This window comes from Pempheris klunzingeri, chromosome 5, assembly GCF_042242105.1.
Source record: "Pempheris klunzingeri isolate RE-2024b chromosome 5, fPemKlu1.hap1, whole genome shotgun sequence".
NCBI classification, from domain to species: Eukaryota; Metazoa; Chordata; class Actinopteri; order Acropomatiformes; family Pempheridae; genus Pempheris; species Pempheris klunzingeri.
Window position 1 is genome coordinate 8999191 of NC_092016.1, and position 27781 is coordinate 9026971.

A 27781-nucleotide genomic window follows, 5' to 3' on the forward strand; every position below is an offset into this window, starting at 1 on the left:
TTCTTACCAGTGAGAAGCCCATGGGATAAGCCACCTGTAGCCTACATGACCCTTCTGATACTCCTAAGGATAATTAATACTGGCTCAGGTTTAATCTCTACCCCCAGTATTATCAAAAGCAGTTTGAAAATCCCCATCCAGAAGTTCAGCGGACTGGGACATAAAGCGTAACTATGAAGCAAGGTCGTTTCTGTTGAATTACAGTTGTCACACTGTGTGTGAATAGTGCAGTCCATGCAATACCTGAACCTTGAACTGAATTAAACAATGTCTTGCATTAAATGATCATGTATGTATATATTTCATACTCTTGGCCCAGATATCCTCTGATAACTGTTCACCTAATTCTGCTTCCCATTCTGCCTTAATGGTGTTAATTGTGGTTGGGGCTATAGTCTCCAATGCCTTATACAAACAAGAAATCACATTTTGAGACCCAGAGCGTCATCTAATTTGTCCGGATCTGCAGTCTCAAAGTCAGGAAGATATGTTCTCACATAACTCCTAACCTGAAAATATTTAAAGAAATCCTGTTGTGGGCGAGCATGTTTTCCCTGGAGCTGTTGGGAGGATGCAAATGCCCCTTCACTGAGGACACCGTTAACCCAGATCCAATCCCCAGCTCTATTTGCAGATAATGCAGCCAGAAACTTGCAAGGAATCTCCACCACGCTTCACTGTTGCTTGCGGACACTCCTATTGTACCGCTCTCCAGCCTTTTCGGCGAACAAACTGCATTCTGCTACAGCCAAATATTTCAAGTTTTGCCTCATCAGTCCAGAGCACTTGCTGCAAGTTTTCTGTACCCCAGTTCCTATATCTTCATGCAAAGTTGAGTCGCTTGGCCAAGTTTGAGGTATGGCTTTTTGGCCGCAATTCTTCCATGAAGACCACTTCTGGCCAGACTTCTCCAGACAGTAGATGGGTGTATCTGAGTCCGACTGGTTTCTGCTAGTTCTGAGCTGATGGCACTGCTGGACCTCAACTAATATACATAATATACATCATCTAATATACTGTTTGGATGTGACTTTGATTACTCGTTATCAACAAAATTTTGTTCACACATACAAACATATTTTTAAGGAAAATCTAATGTAACTTCAATCGAACCACCCGGTTGAAACACCTGCCCCGTACTGCAGAGGCTTCTCCAATCTCTGGATAAGGTGTAATACACATATGCATGTGAGAGCCCAAAGAACTGCTCTGAAATACAACATTTCAGTTTGTCTTCTAATTAACTACAGTACAGTACAGTAAATCAGCCACAGGTGAAGTTCTCCATTACCATGAAAGTCAACATCAAAAAAACTGATGGATTCAGGGAAGCCCCTCACACACACACACACACACACATAGAAAATGTTGTTATAGTTGTCTAGTTTTGTGTTTATTCTGCTTACATACAGTTGTGCAAACACACTGAGCATTAATGAACATAAGCCATGGTTTAGTTTGTGATCTCTATCTCTGGGGCGGCTCATGTTCCACTTCTGTCTTCATAACAAGCTGGCTTTGTCTTAAAGCAACTTCTTGTGTTTGTGACTACTTCTGAGCTAATTTGTTCCATTAAATCTCAATCTCAAACAGTGGCATGCATGACCTTATCACATTTAAAACAAGCACTGTTGTGATTTAACGTGGGGCTTCAGTAGGGACGACAGGGAAAGAAATTGATGCTGTGTTTTGCAGCTTCATAATTTCACGCTTATTTTTGAAACGTATCTCTTTAAGAAACACTTAAGGTCGTGCTCTGTACTCACACCTCACTTTCCTGATAAAAGTGTATGAGAATTTCATCCTGGATACTATTTCTTTATCAAACACTTCTTCATGCTCCGTGGCTATTGTAGAGACACATGTATTCAAGCTTTCTCTTGTATTTCACTATAGTACTGAGCTTTAGTACATTAATTGTGTTAAGTGCAGTGAATTGCAAATGTTATTGTGGTCACACTGTGATCAAGCTGCTACACAATAATTAATTCTAGATTTTGACTTGGGCTTTTATGTGGATCATTAAACATCACTGGATGTAACACTGAAGAGACCAGACATCTCAAACTGCTTCAGCGTAATCAGAATTTATGGGAAGGTCAGAAATAAGCAGTGGAAAAGACAATATAGTAGTAAGAAGAGAAGTACTAACGTTCAGCCAAAGGTACGAGGGGGATGTAGTTGGAGAAAACGCTCTTGGAAATGGATGGGCTGGATGCAATGCAGGAATAGTTGCCGCTGTCTGAGGAGTCCACCTTGGAGATATAGAGGTTACCCGTAATCTGGGAGACAAAACGCCTTTTGTCCAGCGGGATGAAGGTGGGGAATTCATTGAGGATCCATCGGAATGACAGCTCGGCTGGATAGAAAGAGACGTGACAAAATGGCACTTGTCAATCAAGGAGCTGGACACACAACAAAAGCTTTGTAAAGAGCCGAGAGGATTAGATTTGAATAATCTGAATACATGCAAAAATAAAAAATAGCGCAAGTCCTTGGTGCTGAGAGGGATTTATTATTCAAACATCTATTGACCTTTCCTATAAAATCTTATAATTCTTCTAGCTGAGAGGCATAATAGAGGGATAGTGTAAGCACATTGGCTTGTTGAGGTAATTCTAATGCGGTGGAGAGAGTTAACAATGCTTTCAGACTGTTTTGTCTGACTGATTTGCATTAGCATGAATATGAAAAATATGCATACAGCTTTTTTTGGTTGATGGCTCTGGCTAAATAACAGCAATGTTATGAAAATAATTCATAAGCTCAGCACATGCCAAATAAAGAATAAAATGAGGACACATATGGACCAGCGAAATGAGGGAAAACAAACAACAACCCTTGTAATGACATATTAGCTTGAATTAAATACAGTATGAGACTGATGAAAACATTTTGAATTCTTTCTCTTCTACAGTCATGGGGGAGTAGAAGTAAACCCAACAGGGGGACTGAGTGAAAAACAGCTTAAACACTGATAATGAGACAATGACAGTTCATCATTATTTTTAAATATTAGATGACATTAACAAGCCAAGAAGTCAGTCCCATGTCATGTCATGTATTCGCCTCATCAGTTTCATGGAAATCTGGCTGTGTGGATATAAAAGCTTCCAGTACCATATGTCTATAGCAGTTACACTTTAATTTATGTATTTATACATAAACGTACAATTTCCAGTCCACCTGATGTATTGCAGAACCAAGGAGGAAACATTAAAGATCCACACAGACAGGACCGGAAATGTAAGTAAGGAGCAGTGCTAACTACTGTGCCACTTCCATCTGCCCACATATCAATCAAATGCTGATGCTACATGATGAAGGGGGCTGAACATAATCTTGTAGCAGAGCAGAAGCACACTCGTTAAATTTATGCTGTACCTGGATAATGCGGTGGGGGAGCGCAGAGCAGCACTGCCCCCTGTCCCTCTTTGACGTACACCGACTCCCTTTCTTCCGAGGAGAAGAGATCAAGGTCTGAGAGAGGCAGAGACAAAGATCAATTGTGAGGCAGTTTCAGATTCAAGAGCTACTCAGAATCTATTGTCACACTTTCATATTTGAGCAACTCCCATAGCTGAAGTCCATGAATTATACACTAAGAGTTTAAGGATTGTGTTAAAGTTCAATAGCTGCTTGAATAGAGTTGTAGTTTTTTAATAAAAAAGTAATTAGCCACGGTGGCATCACAAACTTAGACTATTCACAAATTGCACTTTCCACACCACTTATGATTTGTCCCAGCTGCCCTTGCAATTTCAGTGCACTTAATATGCATGAAAGTACAGCTCCAGGGCAGTTCTCTGTTAAATCTGCATGGTACTGTACGTCATTGCAGCCTAAATGGAGGTTCACAACTGGGCCACTTACATCCGAACTGGACTGAGGCCTCTCGGCTGATGATCGTTCCGTACATGTTGGTAGCCAAACAGTAGTAGTTTCCTACATGTTTGGATTTGATCGGGTTGCTGATGATCAAGTTGCCTCCCACTAAACTGTAGTGACTGTCCTCTGCTTGCAGGTCAACTTCCGATTCACCCAGCATCCATCTGCAACAAGGAAAACAATGTGGGTCAATACATTTGTGCATTGTGAAAGCGGTCAGAGTCAAGTATGATATAGGAGTATATAACTACAGTTTGATTTGTTGACAAATGGTTTGCCCCACAATGGGAATTTTGTCAGGGAAATTGTTAACCGCATGTAGTTTTGTCCAACCATATAAGTGGCAAACACCTGACATCTGGCCCCTCATGACAAAGCTAAATCTGACAATTACAGTTTTTTGCAATAAATGTCTGCACATACTGTAAGTGATTACCAACATTCAAAAACTAAGCAGATTTCATGTTTTGAAAGGCACAGCGGACTGTACTATAGATGAACCCTCTTAGACACTTAATACCAGCAGTGGTCACAGCTAATTCTTTCCCCTCTGACATCTAATTCTGGGCTCTCTGACAGTGAAACCGATTTGGGGGAAATATCATTTACATACATTTACATCTAAATTGAAATGAATCGTGCAAAACACTTTAAATTTTGAGCTGTAAATAAGGTGGAGACACGACGGCAGTGCCGTTTGCGCTGCTGCTGCCGCTGTGGGAACAACATCTTATTTGTTTTTTCTGGCATGTCCTATTTTGGCATTTAAATTATTATTAGCATGAGGAAAAAACAAACATCCGCTGTGAACAAAATGAGTTGCACAGGTCGTTTGACAACAATAAAAGTGTGTGGGCCTGGCAATCCACCATGCACTGCTGGATGGTCACACATGCACAGAGAACCTTGGAAGAGCATCAAGGTCAAGATAAACATCCTTGTGACCTTGCCATTCACATGCAGATCCTAAAACAATCTAAATACAACATGAGAGATGGTGGGAGCCACACAGATTGCACAGCGGGTAGTAATGAGACCGGGTTTATGGGAAACATATGTTACTTGTATGTGGCAGGTGGACTGGCCCGGGCCCGGCAGCCCATGGTGATTTTTGCCTCGGGTGACTCCTCGGGGTAGATGGTGTCCACCGGCTGCTCCTCAAACACTGGCCCGTAACCTGTGGCTTCGTCTGCCGACAACAAACAAACGAGACAAGGGTAAATAACAACAAGCTGGGTCAGGCTCAAAACACGCTGGAAATATCAAGGTGTTAGAGCTCAGCGTCTGTCTGGCAGTTCTGGGGCAATTCCATCAGAAATGAGACAGCAGGGTTCAGATTTAAGACAAAAACACAACATACTGACTAGACTTGCGAGACTGCCGCTGCCTTTTAATATTTCAGCCTGGTTTGTGGTTTTCACAGATGCACACACCTGCATTGCCTGCTGGCTGTTTTAAGAGAAATCCTAATTGTGGCTGTAACTAATCTATTTCTTGAAATCATACAAACCCTCTTTTCAGGCATGGTGCAGAATCATAAACTCCTGTTTTATTCCAAATCACAACATCGCACTAATTATGACAGATGTGCTCTCTCAGGTGCCAAACCACAGCGACACAATCATCTGTTGCCAGTGAACGTGATATTGTTATGGGCTAATATAAATCCTGGAACTGGAAACGTTAACTTGTTGTAGCATAATCCCAACTCCTTTCATACTGCATGTGTCAGCCTCAGTGCTGTGAAGCAGATGCAGAGGCAAATCCAGGGAGAAGAGTCTCCTTGATGAAAATGCCTTTCTTGGTTCAATCTGCCTTTTACACCATCAACACACACATACAATTAGCCCCAATTACTCATTAAAACAGACAGACATCACGAGCAGTGGCATGAATAAGACATAAACACAATGCCAGGCTATGAATAAGCAATGAGGTGAAATGTTCTCAAACGTTGATTATTCCCTCAGATCAAGAGTGTGTGTAGGTGACTGCAGGAATACAAATGTGAGTGTGAATGTGTGTGTAAGCACATGTGTGCTATTCCCCTGCGTCTCTGACTTCTAAGAGAGCACAGCTGACACCTCAATGGGGAGAAGCTCGCTCTTTCAGACAGTAATATCCTGCTTCTACTCGATCCTTCTACCCGGGCCTGCAATGGCGCTTAGGATTCAGTAACTCTGAAAATGTCATATTGACTGACAGCGAGCAACCTTTAGAAACCTGAACAAAAGGCACTTGTATTCATAATAATCTGCCACCTGTAACTGCATTTTCAGTGCTATTTAGAAAAACGAAAACAGGAACATATGTTTGTGCAGAATAAGAAGAAAATGAAGCAAAAATCAAATACATTCAAGCAGTAGCACATGCGTTGAATTGAATGCTTGAATACTCTGTGGTTAAACATCAGTGAGCGAGATCTATGCTCATCTGTATCTGCTTCAAGGAAGCAAAAGGAATTATAAATCTTATAATCCTAATCAGTATGAAGACAGACTATAAAGCACACAAGCAAGTTAGCTGTACCCTTCTCGCACCAGGATGGCCAATTAAGATGTTTGGAGACAAGATCTTCTGTGACTCACACACTCACACGCACCCCAGCAGCCAACCGTGTGCGAGTACTTGACATTGATGCAAATCCCAAGGACTCTGAATTACTGCTGGCTGAGAGAGAATTAAACATACTATAAATGGGGCATTGTGGGGCTGATGGAAGGCAAATTAAGTGAGAAACTATGTTCTGGGAACAAGGGAGAAAGAAAAAAAGAGCAAAGAAAAGAAACTGAGGACTTTAAAGAAACAGACTCACCAGGGTGATTAGAGCAAAGGGAATATAGTGACCCTTTTCTACTGTTGCACTTAGATTGCTCTGCTCGAGTGTCAGATAAATGCTGTGCATGTAAATATGAAATATAAATGTGAGATGGGCTGGAGGAGGGGAGTTTCTGAGGCTCTGGTGCAGTGTTGAAATACCGAAGCAGTTGGAGGGTAACTGTGAGAGATGAGGCTGGTGCCGTTCCTATCTTTTGCCTGTAATGTGGGATGTGACAGATGGTGAAGGGGAGTGTTAAAGCAGGCCACATAAGGCCCACTGCCTGGAGACACACACAGGCCTCTTCCATTCTCTCTGCCTCGTTTCACTCTCTCTGTTGATCTGTCTCTAACTCTCACTGCCTTTCCTCTGTCCTCCCTCCATCTCTCTAACCTGTTTCCTACTGTCACACTCTGCTCCTCTTTCTTTACCTTTCCTGGATTTCCTTCTACAACTACTTTCATCCTAAAGGTACCTTAACTCTCTAGTTAGCCATGCTAGCTGCGTGGCTCCAAGGGCGGCCGTGTCAGTCAGTCAGTACATCACTTTAGTCAGGCAGAAATATCTCAACAACTACTGGATGTATTGTCATGAAAGTTTTTACAGAAATTCACGGTCCACCAGACGATGCATCCTACTGCTTTTGGTGATGTCTCAACAATTACTGGATGGATTTCATTCAAATTTGATACAGATGTCCACAATGACAGTAAGATAAACCCTAAAAAACCCAGCCCCATATGCTTTCACTTATCCACTGGAATATCTCTACAGAGTGGGTTGGTTCAAAGTTTTGTGAGGACACTTATGGATCTGAGGTGATATATGCTTAAACCATTCTGATTTTGGTGATCCCCTGACTTTTCTTTCTTTTCTTATGCAATCAACAGTTTCATGTTTGTGGTTTTGAGTGGAATGAAGTGGTGAATGGACTGACATGAAAATTGGTACAGACATTCATGTTCCCATCAAGAAGAACTGTGGTGAATCTTGTTTTCCCTCTCGTACTTGAACCATCACCCTTTCTCTCTTTTTCCATCTCTCAAAGCCCCCACTGTCAGTTGCCTCATGAATTCTCTCAGTGATATGTTTTGTCCAAAACACAGAGAAGCTCTTTCCAACTCTCCAAAGCTACAAAAATCTTCATTTCAGTGTCTCTCCCGGGTTCTCTTTTTCCCTGCACAGAATATCGACGGCATGAAGGTACTCTCAGATAAAGCAATATTTGTACTAAAAGGGGAGGAAGCACAGATGCGCACACACACGCACTAGTCAGAGGTCATGTGTCTCCAGGGCCTACTGGATGTGAACTCGCTCTGGACAGACTTCATTGTCAAGCACAGACTCCTATTCAACTGAGGAACTGGTTAAGTTTAGAGACTCATTTGAATTTGAGATACTATACAGCCTGTTATCTTGGGAGCCTGATATCTTCCCTTGCATCAGCTTCTAATGAGACAACGATTATTCAGCGAGGTTTCAGGTATAATTTTAGGTGCATGACAAAGACGTACTGACTTGAAGCAGTATCTGTCATGTTTCTTCAATTATTTTCTTGTGTGGTGTCCTCATGTTTCATGGGTTTGAGTTCTCACTTTGCAAAATAAATGTTTTGTATGGGATTTTGTTTGATATCTAAATAGTCACATAATTACCCCAAATCCCAGAAGAACTTCATCTTCTGATCCCCTGACGGATTTAACTTTACTCGCAGCTGTGTGTCTTGGCTACATCTGCAGTTTGTTTGCATGACCAAGAGAGTGTCCAAGTGGGACAGATACTATTATAATACTGTTTCCTCGAAGCAGCACAAGCACTTTCTAGCAATTATTACCCACAAGCCCTTGAGCCACATAATGAGGCATGGTGACAGACCAAAGTGTCCTTGGGGTAGAGATGTACTTAATTTTATACGTCGAAAAAATAATTGCCCACCTTAACTGAAAACCCAAGTATTTGGCAGAGGTGTGGACATAAGAGTGGCAGTGTCAGTGAGTGTATCTTGAATGTGGTGCCAGCTGTGCTATCATAACTGCTGTCAAAAAGAATTACTCTCCGAAATGGTGGCTGCAACTGAGCAGTGCTATTCAAACAGCACATATGAGAGAGTGAATTTAAATCCAGATATTCCCACAGGCCATGACACAAATTAATCTGAAACACAGTCTGCTATGGTCACAAACAATGATTGAGGTTTTAAAAGCACATCACTGGGATCACTTCAGAGAATCAATCGCTTGCGCCACATTTCATTGCATTACAAGTATCAAAATGTCCACAGGAACTTCTCAGACCACTTGTGCAGAATCATTTACTTCTCAGCTGTCCATCAGACGTTCAGAATATTCAGTCACTTCTCTATATATGTACATTTTGTCTATAAAATGTCAGAAAGTTGTGACAGCCCGAGGTGATGTCTTTAACTGTCTTGTCTTGTCTTTTCTTGTCTGACCAACAGTCCAAAGGCCAAAGAGATTCAGTTTACAATCATGCACAAAAAGCACCAAATCCTTAACCCACAATTTTCTGTCAAGCAACTTATCATTGCAGCTCTAATTTTAACAAAAGTATCAGAAACTGCACTGCAGGCAATCAAATCTACACACACCCAAAAGCTCAAAAGCTCAGCAAGGTCATGCCTAAGGACTGGGATGAAAGTGGTGCATTCAGCCATGTCTTGGCCAAAGATTGGTGTTGGAAAAGTACTGACCATATGGCTGGACAGCTGAGAGGTGATTTGAGGAGTCTCTATTGGCGCTTTGATAAATTCTAATGTCCTGAAAATACAAACTTTTTACAGCTATCTTTAAAGGCTGCTGGGGGTGATTGCTTGGAACTAAAGAGAGAGATAGTGAGTGGAGTGTCGCTTTAACAGCAGAATGATGAGCATTAATATGGCTATGGGCTGAGTGATAAGCACTTCATGATGTTACAAAAAAAAAAAAAAAAGCATAGTCTGTCAGCTGGAAGGCCACCTACACAATGTTCTGACCTTTTAGGAGTGTGGGATCGAAGTTGTCTCCTCCTGTGGCTACGCCTTCATTTTTGTCCAAGTTTGGGAAATAATTCAAAATGATAAAGCCTGAGCAGCATTTTCTCACGTCTTAGTGCTGAGTGACCTTAAACACCGCAGTCTATACTAATGTGGTCAGTATCAAGAACATTCAGCAGAGTCCCGGCTGCATCATGTTGTGTTACTTCTGCAGACAAGTGGGGATAATGTCAATATGTCCAGGAGGTGACACTGTAAAATCATCGACGGTCGATCTTTCATGGAGAAGAAAAGACACTGATTGTATGAAACAAAAACAGAGTCCACCAGAAAAAAACGATTCCTCTCCTCCCTGGATCCATCAACAATTCAACCTGCATTCAGCATCTCAACTTGTTCCCAAGCAACGAATCAGCAAGCCTTCCTTTTTCCAATTTACCCCTTGCTGTCAGTCTGCCTCCACTTTATTTTTCTTCCACAGAATAGCACACATGGTACAAATCTTATGCAGATAACAGAGGCAAACACTGGCAGTGCTTAACTGCTCTACACGATAGAACAGGAAGGTGCTCTAATCAATTAAAAATCTAAATGTATTATTTATGAATAAAGATCTACAGTATATTTGGAAATGAAGAGAGAATAACACCTTTCTTTTGTAATTTTCACATTTAAAGGTTGCACCTTTGAAAATCACACTTGCACTTTGATTTTGATTTCCCTTTTGCCACTGCATACATATCATAAGTATTGTTTTTTTGTACAGATGAAAAAACTGAGATATGGCTTGTTGATTAGTGTACTTTAGGTGGTGGTTTTGCTTTTTGTTACACCCTGCCAGAGCCAGGCTGCAGTGACTATATCCCCTTTTCCAGTCTTTATGCAAAGCTAAGCTAATCAGTTGCTGTTTGTAGCTTCATATTTAGAATACATGTCATGAAAAGCAACAGACATGAAAGTACGAATCTACCTTCTCATCTAACTCCTGGCAAGAAAGACAAAACTTGTTGTTTGTCCCCCTAATATTTAAAAATAATCTGCAATGATGAATATATTGTATAAAAATCTAAATTCAAATAATTTTTGATAAAATATTATTAAAATATCACAGTAAGTAATTGAATAAAAATTTACGGAAAAATATAAAAAGTAATATTTATTTAGTAGTATATTTATATATGTGCGTTTGAATGAATCACATTCTTCACCATATCTATGTCATCATACCAACATAAAAACTAACACGGTTTCTAACTCTAATGGCCGTTATAGATTTAGCTGTGCAGTACAGTGCAGTGTCTTGGACTTTAACCATCTCAATTAGGATTAATGGACATCTGCAAGTAGGAGAAACCCAGAAATAGCAACAGTGGGAAGAAACATGACCTCCAGATAGAATTTCATTTGTCCTGTCCAATTGTGGACCAGAAAGGGAGCCGTCTGTCACTGAATGTCCCTTAATGAATCCTGACAAGCAGATACTATTGTAGTCTCATCACCTCAGGGGGGAGCAGTGGGCAGAAGATGGGCAGAGCCTCAACTGAAACCTATCTGACTTATTTTCTTTGGTTTTCATTGTATTTCATTACATGAGCACAATAATAGAGTGGAAAAGATTCATTAGTGTGTTTAAATCAAGGAGGGGGTAACAATTCTGGTGAAATATTACCTCATGACTCATCTGTTCATGTAGTGGTAGCTGTTTACTCGAAGGCTGTTCCAATGTTGCACAATGTCCATTGCTCAATGTTCTAGCATTATCTAGCACATGGAGCTTATTAACCCCTTGTTGCCTGTTGTCGCGAATTCGGCTCAAACCTCTTCCGGTCTTGATGCAGCTGAGGTGGCCTCTGTATCCCACTAATGCCGGTTGATGCATATTCTATGTATACATTATATATACATAGATGTATACATACATATATATATTCTATGCATATATACATATATATTATATTATACTATTATTATATTGTACTAGTCTATGCTATGCTATATTCAAATGAACAATCTCCACTTCATTTAGCATCTGCTTGAATGCAAAAACACAAATGATACATTTTTTTATATGATTGTAAATAAATTCAGGCAGTAAGGGGTTAAAAACTAGACCAAACTAAAGCCTCGTCAATCTGCCAGTAAACTGACACAGTTTGTTTGTCTTACCTCCATAAAAGTCAGAAACCTCCCCATGCATTGATGCACCTGTGGGATAATAAGGAAATCATGTCAACATATTGAACCATGATGTTGCAAATACATGGCTGCTGATATTTATATTGCAATTGCGGCCTGTGTTCCTAAACTGCACGTGGATTTCTCTCACTTCTCACAGGACACCACGAGAAAAATGGATCAAAGGAAATCATGCCTCATCATATCTTCAGACAGGCGCAGGTCTTTGATAGAATCCCTTTTTGCTGCTGAGAATGTGATGAATGACTGGAAACCCCACTTTAAACTGAAGGAGTACCTTTGGCTGAAGGCCATCTCGGTGGATTCCACTACACCCCGTATTTCTCAATAAAATAGAAAACTTTTGTGGTTGGCCTTGTGTAAGTGTAAGTGAGTATAAATACTCTGTCAAACTGTATTCAAATGACCAGCTGTGTACAGTTACAAAAAGGATAAAATAATCATACCAACCTGTTAAATTATGTTGTATCATTACACTGTATGTTGTAATATAAGCATTACTATGAGCCAGCTGAATGACAGAAAACACACACAGACTTTAAACTTAAGTTGTAAGATGTTTGGCTTTTGTTGTGCTGTCATAGCATTAATATCCCATTAGCCATCAAACTATTCTTGTTGGGGCTAAACAAAAATGTCAAACCAATGTTCTCTACTCATAGTAATGAGTCTGTTGGTTGGCTGCTGTCTGTTTAGATAGAGCAGCCATACAGTTCAGCCCTGTGTGGATGAACACTGAGTGTATACTGAGTGTGTATTTGTGCGGTGCAACCATGTAAGTGCTGAGCGCTCATCTGCCCATTACTTTTCTGTAGATGTATGTGAGTGTGTTTTCAACAGGATACTCGAAGCCTTAGCTGAAGTGCTGCCAAAGCCTTTAGTGAACTCAGCTACAGTAATAAAAGAAGAGAAAGAGAAAATAAACCTCCAAGATCTCCAAGTCTGTCTGGGAAAGATGTGGTGTGAAGCTGATACACTTCCCAATCCAGGCTCCTTCTTTTTTTTGGATCATGTGAATTCAAATTGAAAACATGTGAGAATAGCCCAAAGTATGAGAACACAGAAGAGGTTGTATCTTTTTTAGACAGGTCATTTTCCCTCCTGCTGTTATCTGACCGCTTTGTTTTGTTTCCAACACAGCTGACTGCACATCACAAAAAAAGGGATGAAAAGCTGCAAACTCAAGCTCCTCCGAGGCAAATGATTGCAACATGTGTATAATATCATACATTTGACTAGAGCCCTTCTCATACAGAAATTGTGCAATATCACCATAAAGAAGCCTCCCCAGACAGCCAGCTTTGCTTTTTCACACTGAACCAAACAACACTGGCAAATTGTTGCCCCAAAACCTGATTTAAGATAGAATTAGATTGATTTTCAGCGGCCAAAGAGGCGTGACGTGTAACACACCAGCATATACATCTAGTGGCGTCCCATTCTGCCAGTTCGGCCTTTTTACACAGACACCAGTTCAGCCTGGTTTACTACCTCTGCCGTTGGCTCAGAGGTGAATCTACAATGACTCTCCATTATGTCCCCGTACGTTTTATGGAGAAGGTGAGGCGGAATAATGGCACAACATTCCTGCCTTGAAAAACCAGTGTAAAAGGGGCTTCAATCTGCTTTAATTAGTGTGTATTAACACCTTGATTAAAATGTTTTTCAAAGCTGGCAGTAAGCAGCTTGTTAACACCTTGTCTCTCTTGTACCCCATTCATCCTGACAATCCAGTTTTGATGTGGGCCTCTATCCAAGCTTCCTGCCACCTGTTTGATTGTCACTGTAGTTGGAGCCACAAATCAGAGTATGTTTATTAAGTTGTGGTGAGAATATGAGACACAGTGCACTGGCAGCTTGAGAGAGCCAAATCCATCTTTGACAATTGGGTTTTTGGATGGTGATACTTTAAAGGTGAAGGATGTTCAAGTGAAAACAAGTGTCGAGGTAAATGAGTAAAGTACTTCTACAGTCTGAGTGCTGCTCAACAGCAGTATTAAAAAAGTCTCAGAGAGCAAACTGCTACCACTGCTGAACCAATTACCAACATTTTATGCATCACTGATGCCAATTAGGTCAAAATATTGTGATTTACATGTTTTTTTTTCAACTCTAGCTCTGAGCGGAGGAATTTAATGACTCATAGGCTCATGCAAACATTCAGTAGCTATATAGAGAAGCATGATAGTAGCTGTGCGATGCTTTCATTCAACAACAGTGATACAGTATATTTAAAAATATCTTTTCACACATTCCGTCAATTAATCTAGCCATTCCCTTTCAGCTGAATGTGCTACTGACCTGCAGAGGAGAGTGAGAGTACCAGAAGATGGAGGAGCAGGATGAGGTGCAGCATGATGTTGAACTGAGGACCACCTGGTGGGGTTACAGCTAGAAGCTCAGCTGATGGAACATTAGCAGGACTGCCTGGCTTTCCTTAAAGAGACAAAGGACAACAGAAAGAAAGAGAGATTGTCAAACCATTGAAAACTCTTGCTGTGAATTCACAGAAATGTATTTGCCACAATCGCAAAATATAGACTGGCAGAGCAAAAAGAGGCTCTGTACCTGTTGAACTGTGTGACCTGTTTCAGTCACAATAGAAAAGCTGATACTAATGAGGATTTGCTTGTTGGACATCCTGCTATGTATTGCATCTTTTCTTGCAAACAACAAAAACACACAAAAAAAGGACAGGAATCAGCAGGAATGAGCCTAAAATGCATTTACAAAACCTTAGACCATCGGTTACAGTGTGTGTGTGAGTGTGTGTGTGAAGAGCTGTAACTAATAATATTTTCTTTTGTGTTTTGTCCAAAAAACATTCAAGAAGTTCAAGATAATGCCATTAAACCTCTGGTTTTGTCTGACAATAATAGTGCAAAGCTATACATTCTCTGTATAAAATACTCCATCTGAAGTCATAGAAAGCAGTAAAAAACGTCAGTAAGTCATCACATTTGAGAAGCTGGCAGCCAGCAAATGTTTGGCATTCAAGCTTTACAAATGCCTTCAGCAAGTGATTGATTGTGAAAACTGTTGCTGATGAATCGAAGATTGATTAATATAATCACCTCAGCACTGTATATCATCTGTCCACTCAGGGAGACATTTGCCTCATGAGGCAGCCATAAAGAGTGTGTAATGTGAAAACTGTATTAGGATCAGCCTGCCATAGCACACAACAAGCTTCGCCAGCCAATCCCTGCCCTCACATGGACCACAAGTCGAGTGTTGCAGCATCTTTACTGTGTCTCTGCTTCCTGTCAGCCTCCGAGGCACAAGCTCATTTATAGGTTGACGTCTGATGATTGACATTTCGACAGTTGCCATAAGAAAGGGTGCTTTAGCTGAGCAGGCATCTGGCTGCTCACTCACTGCCCCCAAGATGTTAACACCACACCAGGAACCACCGGCGTCACACCAGCTCTCAGCCTCATGCCCAGTAACACAATATGAAAAGCAATAGCTGTCTGAGTAGAGAACGCTGTCAGAGACGAGAGGAAGAATGATCATTTCTCCATAATGACTGAGAAAATGTTATTTGAGATTGTACTCTTTAATGCGGTGTCTTCATTATCTTTATGTAATTAATACTTTAAATCAGATTATACTGAAAATGTTTTAGTTGTTTAGAATAATCTGTCCTATTTAACATACCAGAGGACTCCTGAGCAAAGATGCTCAACCTGAAAATAAATAATAATAATTATTATTATTACGAAAGAGAGAAAAATGCTAACATGCAGTACACGGGAGTGGGTGACATGGGTGTGCACCGGAGTGACATTTCCAAGATGAAGGTCTTTTAAGGTGAACCATGGACTTTTGAGAGATGCTGAATGTACTTGTTTCCCACTGGACAGGTACCTAACCATTTTAACTGCCTTGCCATATAAAACATGTAACAAGTCATTATAGTAATCGAAAGAACCTTAAGGGAAACTAGAGTAGAAAACCAGTGTGTCAGCTTGCAGGTGACAGAACAACAATCTAAGTGTGTAAATTCATCATTACCAAGTCGTCTGACATTTGTAGAGCTGAAAGAGAAATAATGCACTGAAAGAGTTTTTTGTCTGTGTCTGGAAATTCTACTTTTCAGTGCTTCATGACCTGCACTCTCTCTCAGCGAGCACTGTCAAAGCTCACACCAGATATAATACCTTCATATATTCATTTACTGGTATCACAGTGCTGAGAATCAGTTCAATATTAGCAGACCTGACCATTCATTCCCAGCTCGCGCTGGATTGGTGTGTGTTGATTAGAGTGTAATTGAACGCCGGGCAGACACTATTGATTCTTTGTGCACCGCCTGAGGTGTCAGCTGGCGGAGACTCAGAGGTGTGACAGCAGGATTGAGATCTCAACACTCGCCGCACAAATGGAGTCTTATTACAGAAGAGAGTCTGTGTAATATGGCAGCTTTGCATGACATAAACAAAACCGCATTTACTGTATGACTGAACACACGAACACAAACACAAAAAGGAATTAAGACAAATAGGCCGACGTACTGAACCACATGCACAATAAGTTGGACATAATGTCCGAGCTGTACAGCTGCAGGAAAGCAATACAGAGAGGATTTCATCTTCACGCTGGCCTGTATCCTAGCAACACCTTTCAAAAGGAGCAGTTTGTGTTCTGCAGGGGGCCTTTTGTGACCAGCAATGAAACTATGCAAACACTCAATTTAATCTGGAACAACGCTGCTGTTGTAAAATAAAGTCCTGGAGTGCTCTGCTCATCTTTTACGATATTCATCTTTTGAAATCAGACAGAAAAAAAAAAGAAAGTTTATTAAAATGTACTCACCCATTCCCTCTCTCTGTCTACTATACACATATATTGCTGCTGAAAGTATCATTTCTGTAACTCATAAATCATAAATGATCATAATAGATGCACTTAGGAGATTAGTGGAGACGACAAGGAGCCTCATTATAGCGTCACAGTACATAGTGAAGGAGCAAATTCCATCTATTCCATTAAGAACTGTCACTGAATTGATATACTGTAAAACACCATCAGACCAGAACCACACAGAAAGGCAGCATGCTCTTATAATCAGTATTAATGGGGCCTCCTACCTCTCATGTCCTGTCTCAGCAGCCTGAATGCACGTGATGCGAGTGCTCCAGTCATCACAGTAAATCACAAGGCCCAGACGTGACAGCGCTCAAACAAGGCCATTTCTTCTCCCCCATAAATCACACCCTGGATGTTGCCAGAGCTATTACTGCTTGTGGTTTGATTTTGGTGTTTTTTCTTGGCAAGGTATTTTTTCCCCCCTTCCCAGCATTGCTTTGCTCGCTGAATTTCAATCTCTTTCTCTCTTCTTTTATTCCCCTTAGAATTCTCAACCTTATTGCTCTAAAATCAGTAATTCATATTACGCTGAGTGGAGGCTGCTGGGGGCAGATTCTGGGATTTCACTGCTGCACTCCAAGCACCAATACTGTCATTTATGCTTTTTATCATGACCCTGTAACCCCCTTAGGGCGCTAACGGCTATAAGTGAAAGTGAGTGAAACCCCTCCTTCTCTGTGCTTGGCCTGATGTGTGCTGCATAATCAAGTGGGTAACTTTATAGAAACGTCTTACCTTATCAGCTGGGACAGATCCATTGATGTGGGGGAGGAGAAACAAAGAGGAAAGAGGACAGGGTGGAGGAGAGGATGATGGAGCGGTCAAAGTGGTAGACTTCAAAAACAAGATGTTGCTCCGACAACCCCACCCCCCACCAACCATCCCTCCTCACGCACACAAACACAATCAACGTTACCACCACAATCAGTCATTATCAACAGATTTGCAGTAATCCTACAAGAGGAAGCCAAGATGGGGTTAACACTGGATTGGTCTTAATCAGTAGGAGAAGGGAAAATGAGCACTGCTTAGACGAAGTGTCGGCTACTGCAGCATCCAAGTCATGTCTGAATTCTACGAGGATGTAAACAGTTCTAGATGTACAGACACATAGTGCTGTTTTGCTGCTCCTCTCTGTTCTATATATGTTTCTGGGGTTTTCTATGCATCACAGTTCAATAAACTGTGATTTATTGATTTGCTGTCAGAAATGAACATGAAAAAGCACTTAATTTGATTTTTCCCTCAATGATTTCTGTAGTATTAAAATGACATACATAAGAAGACTTGTTCCACTTTTATGTCTGTGCTGTAAAGATGAAGCTGGAGCCTGCAGCAGCCAGTTAACATAGCTTAGCTTAGCTTAGCTTAGTTTAGCTTAGTGCAAAGACTGGAAACGATAGGTTAACAGCTAGCCTGGCTCCTTCCAAAGGTAGCAGTATCGGCCTATCAGCGCCTCTAAAGCTCCCAAATCAAAATTTTGTATCTCACACACTGATGCTGGTAGGCAGACTAGAGCCAGTCTAGCCGCTTCCCTCTGTTTTCTGTCTTTGTGCCAAGTCAAACTAAGGCTGCTGGCTATAGCTTCATATTTAGGGGAGAGTGATATCAATCTTCTAATCTAACCCTCAGCAACAAAACCAATAAGCTTATTTCCAAAAAAGTTGTCCTTAAATATTGGAAGATGTTCTGCTGGTTAATGTGTTTTTTTTTTTCCATATCACTCCAAGGGGCATGTGAACTGGATCAAATACGGTATCTGATTACAACTAATCCTAAAACTACACATTTTGTGATACAGCAGATACGATTTAGTGTCATCACCAAATGCTACTGGGAAAAACAAGCAAGACAGGGAGAGGAATATTGATCCAGATTAAATTAAGAAGAAACTGAGACACTGGGTCTGACATCATCTGTGAGAGGCAGCAGTGACTTAGTCTGGTTTATGGGGAATTACAGGTCAATCTCTTATTTATCCTGAGCCTGCTGAGAACAGTTGCTGTTTTTCTGTTTCACATTCATGAAATTATACACACGCACGCCTCACAGCTGCACAGTATGACTACTGGTGGATCTACTAGTGGTCCACTGAACCAGCTGGGAATTTTGGCCATTTCATTTTTCCACTAAGAATTCAGATAGCAAGCACACATGAAGCAATTTTAACAGCCACAAGTGCATCTCTCACAGCTCCAGGCTGCCAAATTCTCTCTATATTTACAAGCAAATATCTGCCATGATGTCACGGCGGGCTACACTCTCTCTTGTTTAGTAAATATATTTCTTTACAACATGGAAAAAGCCAAAAAGCATGGGGCCTGGTATCAAAGTGCCCACTTTAGAAATGTACTGTGACATGTTTTTTCTTTTAAATGGAAAGCAAGAAATAGAAAAAAGCACAAATGTTTTCACATTTGACACCTGGTCTGACTCATATTGTGTTTAAACATCAATCCCAGAATGAAACACAAGCTGTGATCCCTCTCATTTTAATGCTGAATCAGTGTTATTTTACCACAAAGCAGTGGTGATACATTTTGTCTAACTTATAAATTATTTATGTCAAAATAATCGACTCCGATTCCAAAATGAGCCATAGGCAGATATATAGTGTGTCTCTTTAACCTCAGCTCTTAAAGATGCACTCCTTCTATGCCTTGTCTGTGTGGAAAATAAGAGTGGAGTCGGCTACAGGCTTTTACCTCCCCGAAGTAACCCCAAGACGCGCACAACACCTGCAGATAAACATCCTCTGTTTTTTGTGCTGTATAGCCCCCTGTTGCTAAGCAAGAACTGGTTCAGAACCTGTTAGAAAAACACACAGCTTGATTTCCCTCTGCAGTCAGAATTGACTTTTTCCTTTCCTGTTAAATGACAATTCAATAATTCAATAATAGTCAATAACAGAACCATCTCTTAATCTGTCCAACAATTCATGATTATTGATTAAAAAAGAAAGTAGTAAAAGATTAAACATAATAACACAAACACATAAAAATCTATTTGGTACAACTATATTAAGGAGGTGTGAGTTCAAGTCTATATTTATTTTGTAGGCTGTTGAACTGGAGTTATGGTCGTCCATCTCCTGCAAAAAATGCCTCAATACCTCCTGAACCCAGAGAGCAGGCAGACTCAGGAGGAAGTGTAGGACCTATCCTGATGTAATCTAGCTGCAGGTGATCCAGTCATGGCTCGTTCACTGTGTCACTCTGGGTGCTTTTCATTATGCTGCCATGTCTCCTCACCTCCCTCACTCATGCCTCTTCCTCAGGTCTTAGTTCCAACCAGCGAGGATGTGAGAGAGAGATGCAAGGTCGGAGGAGCCGTAGGATGCACCCGTGTTTCCTCACTCTAGTCTCCTCCAGAGGCCTCATCTCTCCTCAGTCCTCATCTCCACAAGGTGCGTTAAAGAGATTGGAAGATTCTCCTTGATGGCAAAGGGGGAACGCTTTCCAGGTCACCGGAGGAGAGAGCACGCGAAGATGCATAAGTTAGCATAATAAAAAGCGCCCTCTGTCTCTCTCTCTCCTCCTCTCTCTCTCTCTCGCCCAATAGAGGCAGTCATGCTAATGTAAGCTATTTATCCCAACCCCTGCAGTCAACACAATGCCCCCCAGGGCCACACAGGCTCAGCAACCTCAGCTGACCTGAATATCAATGACACCAGTCATTCAATCCATGAAATCTGGAGCTGGACTCCTGTATAAATTACATCAGCCTCAAATCAGGTAGTGTCTGTACACAAATGGAGAGGCGAAAACAACAAACACATGACTTGAATCACAAAAAGTGACTGCGACTTTTGCCTTCGATGTCACAGTGGGAGTTCGTTCACTGCCAAGCAACAAAGAAGCCCTCATTTGATGCTGTGCCTGAATTGTGAGTGATAAACCAAGAACACGGGATGGCATATGATAATTTGGCCATCATGAATGAGTTTACACCTTGGCTTCTAAACTGATGATTAACACCAGTGCTTTGTCCATTTCACACTTCATTTTTTAAAGAGGACATAGACAAATTCTTGTAAACAAAATGTAAAAAAGGTAAAGACATGATATGCTATATGCTCGTACAGATGTGCACATAAAGATATGCACAAAGAATGATTTAAGAAGTAATCACGAATACATGAATAGGAATAAAGTCATTTGTCTGAAGATTTGAACATTTGTAGAAAACATTTGTCTCCACACTCCCTCTATAAATCTTTCACCTAATGACTGACCCCAAACCAAAACTAAAACAGAGCACATCAAACTCTGAGATCCAGAGCTGTCATGAAAAAAAAAAAACTAATCTCTGAGGGGTAGTAGAGATATCTATTTATATTTTTCAAATACTCTTATCAGTGGTTGCCATAGACACACACTGAAATATTTCAATCTGATCATCATTAATCATCAAGCATCTTAGAAAACATTTTGTGGCAAGAATAAGACGGCGTGACAAAAAATATCAGTTCATGGATCGGATGAAAACAGTATATTAAACTAGATTAAGGGAGTCTAAGTAGGCGTCATAACATTTGAAATGCTATCAAAGATACTGCTCCAAGAGGACTGAATTTTAGAGCAGCGTGAGTAACTACAGTGGCCTCTTCTGTCTGGCACTTGGATGCTACCACTGTTGTTTACATACAACAGTGAAATCTCTGTCATCACCATAGAATGTACTTAAAGATGAACAGCATGACGACTCCCCAAAAGTGAAGCCAAAACACCTCGATCTCTCCCTGGTGGCTGGGGGCAGTATAGATCATAATGCCTGTTCCCTCCATGATTTCTGTACTTTTAGGTTGTTCTTATCACGCTGATGTATAGTCAAATGTTCATATTTCTGATCAGTTTTCTTACTTGCTATCTGATGATTATTTGATAATGTCGTCACCAGCACAAGATGCCAGTGGCTATATTCGAGATATTTTGGCTTCATTTTTGGACACTGGAAGGAAATGGAAGTGCCTCGACCACCCTATGTCACAGCATAAAATAGATTTATTTTGTTTTTATGTTAATGTAATAATTCCTGAAATGTGTTGACCTTTCATTGCAACAGCAATGGAATAGTGTGATATATTCTATGGTGCAAAAATACTCAGGAGAACCCCCCCCCCCCGATATGAAATACAGTATGTAAAGTATGTCACTTCATGTATGATAAATTGTGCCATCCAGGCAAAGGTCAGAGGAGACTTGCACTATATAAAGAAAGATTGCTCAGCTTAATTACTTCATGCCACATCTGTCCAATAAAAATATTGGCTGAGAGGTTTCTATAGGAGAGCAGTGACACATTTTCACTGATGGCCTTATACTCTGCTGTAAATAACTGTAATTACTGAGTGACAGTGTGCTGCTTACATTGGATGGCAGAGCTGTACAGATAAGGAAGAAGAGCTCGTAAAATGCAATTAGTGCATCGTGAAGTATGCTGAGAAAACACTCAATACTTTCACATTGCACAAAGAAAGGTCTCAGAGGGAAAATGTGAATACAATGTGTTTATTCTGCATTGGATAACAACAATAGATGGAAAACAATGGAAAGATTAATTTAAGTCGAGTCTTCCCAGTAACATTTCCTATTCATCCCTTGATTGGATTAGAGGGTGTGAATCCAACATTATGCCAAAGATTAACTTGACATACTGAATGTTTAAATGTAATCATAATATAAAGCACAAACATGCCGCCTAATTGCATGGTCAAGAGTAGGAGGAGGTTTCCGATTATGTCACCACACGAAGCTTTAAGAGACAGACAGTAAAACAACCAGGGCATGGAATGTATGTGGTGTGACTCTGCTCAGTGCTTACCTTGCTGTGGAGAGCTATCAAGCCAGTGGCTATGTGACAAGATGAGCTACTTAGCAGCCCGTGTCCCCATCCCCTCCAACATGCCTATCCTGCCAAGTGTCCTAAATACTCTGCTCCATTGTCTGCCTCAGAAACAAGCAATGCTTCTGGATAGAAGCACTCTCTCAAAGGTGCAAAGAGGAGGGAGGGACGATGGGAAAAGAAAAGGCTAATTCCCTGAGCAGGACAGGGAGCCATGCAAATCAGACGCCACTGAAGAAGCCTCCCTGCAGTGAGAGCACCGCATAGAGGGGTCTTCTCTCGTCACTGTGGCCAGGCTGGGGTTTAATCTTTTAAGCCCTCCCACACACACTTGCAGGAACACCCCAGCATAAAAACCACAACATGAACAAACACACACACACACAATTTCACAAGTGACACCCCTCCTCTCCCCCAGCACTCCCCCAACTTTAACCCCACCTTCCATCCCGACTTCACTCTCATCATTAGCCTGGCGGCGGGCCAGACGTATCATCAGCACAGTCATAATCATCATCCCCACTACTGTTGCAGAGAAAGCAATTTTCTGCTGGAAAAGATGCCCATTGTTCAGGAGCTGAAAAGACCAAGAAAAACACGCAAAAAAAACCACTTCAAGTAATGATAAGAGATGAGAGGCTGTTGCTGTGATATGGTTTGCTAATTTGAAAGTTGACTTAATTCTCCTAGTCTGTAGCACATTCTGAAGTTCACTAAAGAATGCAAACAATAACTGAGCTCTTCTTTGAGATTAATTTATCTCGCCTCTTTGTACAGAAGTAGGATGAAGTCTACTTTTACATTATTTTGCTTTTATTTATTTAATGAATGGGAATATTGAAAGCTAATATCTCAAAGTTAAAGGTACAGTCAGTCACCCAAAATAAAACCACGGGCATTAAAAAGTAAACCAAAGAATCACTATCACTACGCTATCACTCCTCAATTGATCTTCAAATACAGGCACAAACACAACTAATTCTATCTTAAAAGTGTTTTCTAGTGTTGTCAAACTTTTGTTTACATCAGAAACAGTTGTAAAGACGGATAATGCTTATATTTTAGTTTACACAAACCTGAACCCCAACCCTCTTCAGTTGAGTTACTCATGGGCTAGTAAAAAAATCATGATATATTATTTAGCTGCTCCCAGCTGTCCTGAGTTTTATACTCAGCTTGTGTGGTAACATGAGGCTTAAGAGATGTCTGCTCTGCCCTGGGAACACAACAAGCAGACACCATTATACAAATTCTCACATCCTGTCTTTGGGTTGCATTAACTGACAAATTACTGTGTTGCAGGGATTTGGAAGAGGGGGCACTAAAGCAGATTTAGGTGAGATGTAGCCTTGTGTGGCCCCCTTGTGTGGCCCGCACAACAAATTCAGTCTCTATTACCACATACAGCAGCATTTTTAGAAAATTATTAGGTTTTTCCTGGACCACACCCAGCCAGATCTGACAACATGATACATTGTGTGATCAGGCTGGAACGAAACAGAAAGGCTTTTGTGCGGGGACAACAAAAGACAGAACAATGACTTGATTAAAATTATTGGATTTCATGGTGTTTAATCATGCACAGGTCCCAAATCATTCCAGGTACCCTGTTACCATCCATCTTACTGGGTAATTTATGTCCTGCTGACGCTCTAAGAGAAGAAAAGCATCTCAATTTATCTTCATTCACTCCTAAGGCCTTAAATTATGTGAAGGATTGTGAATGGCAAAGACAGGACTAACAAATTAGAAAATACAGCAAAAAGATCTTCTAGTATTATCTAAGGCTGTAGGTAACTTTGTGGGTCACTGAACTTACATAAGTGATTAGAGAAAATAAAAGGGATTATGAAGAGCAAGTAGTGAGAGCAGTGTCTTTCGGTGCTGAAAGCACATAAAGTCATTTCATTTGTACTAAAGTGTACCAAATGAAAGCAGGACTCTTTGCACTTAACTGTCTCGACGTCATTAAAGCTAATGGATCAGGTCAAGAGAGCTGCAGATGATGCTGGAGTCCTACACCAATCTAATGGCTTCCATTGAGATCAGCCAAGTTGGACATTAAAAAGTCAGGAGATTTGTGCAAAGACGCAAGAAAGTACAATTTCTTCCTTTTAGCAAGCTACCAACAACTATTCATAATCCATGAGCTTCCTGGCTAATCAAAACCAATGCAAATCTCTCAGAAGCATACAGCATGTGGAGCAGGGCACAGGGTGCAGTGGCAGAGCATAAGGCTTGTGTCTGGCTGGCTTCAATGCGCTGGCTTTTTTTCTCCCAATGTGATTTACCCGAGATTTCTGACTCAGCACAATCCCACCGCTGACAGGAATAAAAGAGGATCATTTCCTCCCTTCTGTCTGTGTTACAGAGCTGCGGTACATTCAGGATGGGTAAATAGAGTTTGTTCTGTTTCATAACACCACTCTGACCACAGCAGACAAGAATAGCCCTGGCATTTACAGGTAATTGAGGGTGTTTGTTTCACAGATATAATTCTTAGATATATATGATTTCGAAATTGCTTTATTATGAGTCTGCAAGTGAGAACTTATTGGACATAAACTGCATTTTAAGATTAGACTAACTACATTTTGTTAGACTAAAACTAAAGTTAGCATATGTTAAATGGGATGTGTTGCATTTTTCTCACACTCTCTTCTGTGTTGTGACCAATTTTAGAAGGAAGAAAATCTGTATTTAACTGTCCCCGTATATTGTAGTATGGTGGGAGTAGAGAGACACACTGTAACACATAGGAGACTGAATGCACTTACACAAGAAGCATTAACACCATAATTGAATACCTCATCAAAAATGCAAACCAGTTGTGCCAATATCTCTGTCTTGGCCCATAATCACTTGAACATTTAAAACATCCACCTTATCTGTACAGCATAGCTGCAGCAAGGAATGAATGATTAAACAAATAAATAACAGAGATTGTCTTTCAACAACACACGTTGTGTAAAAGTGCACAGAAAGCATAAACAGGAAAATTCCAATATCGCACTTGATGCGCATGAGGAGTTTTCCACTGCCAACTTGCCTTTCTGTTGAATATATTAACGTGGCTCTAATTTGTGATCAAAAGCAGTGAAATTAAAAATCATCTGCCATTTATCTATTATCTGTTTAGAGCAGCTATCAGCAAATTATGATCAGCCGCAGAGGGATCATGCATCTAACTGTGCAAATTATTAATCACTAAATTCTACCCAACTTTTGCCCCAACAAATCAAACATTGAAAATTCACTGCAAGTACGGTTTATACTAGATCTGGTGATGACATAGACCGGATGGAGCTATTTAACACTGATGGGCGGCATGTGAGCTTCACTTGTCGCGCAGTTAGTCTTTTAGCTGTCTGAAATCTGCTGTGCTCTGGTTTCTGCACCCCCTGATTGCATTTGACGTGGTGTTACGTGTCAGTAGTACAATGAGACTGGATGCATGAAAGGGGAAGCAAAAAACCATATTCAATGGCACTGTTGATAGCTCTTATGAGGCCTCTTCTGTACTAAAACAGACTTTCTACAGAGATTAAGCTTTCAACAATCCATCTTTTCATCTGCCTTCTTACATTGATCGTTTTTTTGTTCTTTTAGAACGTACATTTCCTGTACTGAAATTGACTTTCTACAGAAATTTAGGTCTCTACAATCCATATTTTCATCAGTTTTCTTCTTATGTTTGATTGTTGTTTCCTTTTAATATATAGTTGTTGAGTGGGCTTTTATGGCCACAAACACTCTTCTGTGTTTCTTTAGCTTTGAGCTGGTGCATGTCAGTGTGAAGTGTCTGAGTAAGTAGCGATGTGTGTGTCATCTCCTGCTCAGTATGTAGCAAGCTTGTCAATTCATGTACTGCAGCTTAAGAGCAAGTCAGCAAATCAGAATTTATTGACGTGCTGCATATGAATAAATTAACTTGTCTTGCATAACATTAATAGAGATTTTCTGCTGCTGTTTGAGTTTGATTGATACTAGGACAGTCACGAGTATAGTCTCTCAAAGGCTTGAGTTTAGGCCAAAGTAAATTGCTCCTGATTGCCTAGATCTGATCCTTTCCTCAAAGCCTTTTATTGCTGCTCAATGAGTCAGTGGAAGAGAATAGAAGCCAACCGAGCTGGAAAACCAGTGACTTATGAGAAGAGCCCAATTGGGCCCAGCCTGCCCAAAAGAGCTTTTGTGTGCATGTTAATATGAGTAGTGCTGAGAGGTTCGGGTGAATGAAGGTACCTTGAAAGGCGTTCGGCTCTCATTGCAAGTGCTTTTTTTGTATGTCAGCTGGAGAATGAGGGAGTACAGCGCAATTGGATTACTTGATTGCTTTGATTACTCGATAAGGGAGAGAAAATAAAAAAATGAATTAACTAATTTACCCCAAATGCTCGCAGTAAGAAGCTGATTGAGAAAATAGGGCATTTAATGGGGACACTCGTTTGGAAAATTCAACCCAAAGTTATTTCACCTTGGATTATCATTGATTTTCTTCTTCAGGTGCATTTTCTCAAACATTTTCTCAAACTATTCAATACTCATTTTGCTCATTTGGTTGAAAACTTCCCATCTCTTACCATGACCTACTGATCGTAAAGCTTTTTGTCAATGCAGGGTTGGCTCTCAAACATTTTCTCAAAGCACAGCCTGAATTCTGAAGGTGGGGGGGGGAAACATGTCACTGTGCTGTTGGTGGTACAAGCCCAATGACAGAAAATCATGCACAGGAAGTCATTACGTAAAGGTCATCAAGACTCACAATCATATGGTGTTACAGCTGTGAAGCAGCTTCTGAGTTGGACCACCACACCACAAGCGACATTTCCAACACTGTTCGAATACCTACAACCTACAAACGCAACATACATGGATGAACAATGCACATATGGGGCACAACGTTATCACAGCATAAATGATGTTGGACTGCTGGACTATTATTTGCTCTAATAGGCTACACTGGGCATATAGGACAATTCAAGCCTCAGAGTGGAGGCTTGATATGAATAAATCACACACAGTACATACGACATGCCATACAGTAGTAATATACAAAAAAAGGGTTCAAATAAGAGATAAATATTTAAAGTCTGGCTGCCTTGGCAGTTCAAACAAGTGAAAGTAATGCCTCAAGTAAGAAAGATGTCAAGACCAGAATGACTTGTATGATG

At 40.7% G+C, this 27781-nt stretch overlaps 1 protein-coding gene across 3 annotated transcripts in view; it reads right to left on the minus strand.

Annotated features, from left to right (window-relative positions):
- LOC139201022 (contactin-1a-like) overlaps positions 1-27781 on the minus strand; it is a 63704-nt gene that overhangs the window by 19015 nt on the left and 16908 nt on the right. For all 3 annotated transcript variants that reach the window (XM_070830226.1, XM_070830224.1, XM_070830225.1), the window contains exons 2-7: positions 14196-14330; positions 11865-11903; positions 4951-5077; positions 3874-4052; positions 3385-3480; positions 2153-2359 (exon numbers count right to left, since the gene is read on the minus strand). In XM_070830226.1, coding sequence (XP_070686327.1) covers positions 2153-2359; positions 3385-3480; positions 3874-4052; positions 4951-5077; positions 11865-11903; positions 14196-14250 — 703 coding nt within the window. In that variant the 5' untranslated portion in view covers positions 14251-14330. The remainder of the gene's footprint in view (positions 1-2152; positions 2360-3384; positions 3481-3873; positions 4053-4950; positions 5078-11864; positions 11904-14195; positions 14331-27781) is intronic.